This window comes from Propithecus coquereli, unplaced genomic scaffold (assembly GCF_000956105.1).
Source record: "Propithecus coquereli isolate 6110/MARCELLA unplaced genomic scaffold, Pcoq_1.0 Scaffold228, whole genome shotgun sequence".
Taxonomy (NCBI): domain Eukaryota; kingdom Metazoa; phylum Chordata; class Mammalia; order Primates; family Indriidae; genus Propithecus; species Propithecus coquereli.
Window position 1 is genome coordinate 3,069,911 of NW_012147819.1, and position 2,821 is coordinate 3,072,731.

The 2,821-nt window shown below is 34.8% G+C and overlaps 1 protein-coding gene across 1 annotated transcript in view; it reads right to left on the reverse strand.

Moving 5' to 3' along the window:
* Positions 1 to 239: 239 nt before the first annotated feature.
* MAP9 (microtubule-associated protein 9) overlaps positions 240 to 2,821 on the reverse strand; it is a 31,059-nt gene continuing 28,477 nt past the window's right edge. Inside the window, exon 12 of the mRNA XM_012645226.1 lies at positions 240 to 362. Coding sequence (XP_012500680.1) covers positions 240 to 362 — 123 coding nt within the window. The remainder of the gene's footprint in view (positions 363 to 2,821) is intronic.

The following is a 2,821-nucleotide window of genomic DNA, read 5'->3' on the forward strand; positions in this document are numbered from 1 at the left end:
ATGTATTTTAACGGTAAGAATAATATGATTATTACCTTTTCATTTGAGGCAGTTTATCTATAGTTCAAAAATGCTTTCACTGATTAAACTCCAGAGTATCTTTTTCATTGTCAGCAGAAGTGTCTGGCATTTAATTAAAATAGATTCTTCTAACTAAAAATAATTCAACAAATAATTTTAAATCCATGGCTAAAGTTGGCAAATTGATAAACAGCTAAATAATATAAGAACTACAATTATTAAAACACTTTTGAGAACACAGTTCTGCTTGGAGGGCTCCATGGAGGCAGTGCCTCATTTTCAAGAAAGGAATGACGTTTCTTTTGTTTTCGTTCAATTCTTTCCTGCCTTTCTTTATTTTCCTAAAAAGCAAATAGAAGACTGTAAGTTTATATACACATATGAACATTACTTTCAAATCAAGTTGTTTATTGAAGAATAATCCATTTTAAGATTTTATGTATCACTTCCTAATAGGTTATAAAGAAATAGCAGCTAGAGAACACTGCCAACTTATAAGTACACTAACAATAGGTATTAATATCACTTAATCTCTTTAATGTTAAACGTGATATTATTAAAAATGAATTATGTAAGATGGAAAAAAAAGACCTACAATTCTACACCTCAAAGATAGTAATTACTAGAAGTTAGTGAGGACTTCAGAGAACAGATTTTCAGAAGTAAATTTATTGGGTGCAAATGTTGAATGTGCCATGGCAGCAGGAGATACTTTGAATTGTTTACAAATAGTTGAAAATTCAGACTAATGTCTCCTTGCTTATTATTGAGCTTGAGCACATTTTCAAACATTTCTTCAGCCCTTTTGTGAATTTTCTACTCAATTATTTGGCCCATCTAACTGTATGGGACCAATGCTTTTAATTTTTAGCAATTTGTATATTTTCATATAATAAACATTATCTTTGCATCAAACATTTTATCTACATTGCCTTTTTTTAGTCATTTTTGATCCTTATACAATGTATACATATATGGAAACACCAGACTGTACTCCATAATCACATACAATAGTTATGTGTCAATCATAAATAAAAATAATTTAAAAAAATCCAAACACATAAATGTGGTCCCTGTCAGCCATGGAACTTTCAAAACAAATAGATAATAAACAAGCAAATAAACAGCAGATAATTCCAAAGCATGAGAATTTCTATGAAACATATTAAAAAAAACTGTGAGAGAGATTAAAGGAGAGCACTTACTTTCAAAGAAAAGTAGATTCAGGGAAAGTCACTTTAAAGTGAGACATGATGGATAAGAGAAGCCACTTGTGGTAAGAGTTGGGGGACAGCATTTCAAGTGGAGAAAACAGGAGGGGTGAGGATTCTGGCAAATGGGAAAAACTTGAGATGTGGGAAGAAATGAAAGAGAGCCGGTGTGACTAAGGCTTGGTGGGATGTGGGAGACAGGAGATGGGAGCCAGATGACAACATACAGGTAGAAGAGTAAGATCATATGGGGCCTTTCAGGCCAGTTAACATTTAGAGCGTAGATAAAAGAATTCGATAAGCGACACAGAAGACAGCAGAGAGGTGAGAGGAAAACCTCTCTGGGAGGGCAGCATGCCAGCCAAAGGAGGAGACAGTTGCAAGTAGAGGAGGAAGTCTATGGTGCAAAATGCAGAGACATTCTGGTAAATGTGGACAGAAACGCACATTAGACTGCCTAGATGCAAACCAGTAACTTTCAAAGTGCAGTGTTGGTGTACTGATGAGGACAAAGACAAGACTGGCGTGGGATGAGAATAAAAAGGACATGGAGAACTACAAAAGTGTAGACAAAACTTTCTAGACGTTTCGCTACAAAGAAAAGCAGAGAAAAGTGAGACCACAGATGGAGGGAAATGCAGAGTTACGAGTTTATTTTTATTTAAGATATTTGTCCTGGAAGATGATGGGAATAATTCAGGAAGATAGAAAGAGTGCTGGAGTAGAATGGTAAATTTGTATTTTATTGCTTGACAGGAATAGTCCTGCTTCATATTAATATTATTTTCAAAATATCTTCCATATTTTTACATTTTTATTATAAAGATGAATTTGAGAACTATTTCATTTCCCTGAACATATTCCTTTCAAATAAATATCTGGGGATTAGTATGAAATCTAAACATTTATCTTGAAATGTTAGTAGTACTTGGTCTTTCTATCCTGTAACTTGGAATGTCTCTCCATTTCTTTAAGTCTTTGTTAACACTAAAAATTTTGGTGGTTTCCTCATATTCCTCAAAGAGCAGCAGTATCAGGGAAACCCTGGGACAGCCCTGGCCCCGCAGGCTGATGGCTTGGGAGGAGAGGCATTAGGGTAAATTATTAGGTGTCTATGCATCTTTCATGAGTACATCCAGGTCCTTGCTCCACATCGTAAGAATGTTTGCATGCTTGCTTGCTTGCTATCTCTATTAAAGTGAAGAGGGGACTTCTTTCAGAATCTTAATTGAAAAGAAAAATTGTACTGAGATCATAATCGATCATTTTAGTATTTTAGAGAGAGGCAGACCATCCATGTAGGTGGAGGAAAAGCAGTGGCCGGGCTGTGTCCACAGAAATTGACTGAATAAACCTCTTTCTGTATATCCCACTTAATACAGAGAGAGACAGTCATTTGAAACAAGCTTGATCTTACTAGCAGGACACTGAAAAGCCAGGACAGCAAATGGACAATTATTAACCTTAATATCAATTAACAGGAATCAATAATGTTACCTTGATAATAATTAAAAGAACCTGTTGAAAAATCTTTCTAACTGTCATCTGTGGGAGATTGAACCTTTTGCTTATTTTCTTATTAAAGGTAA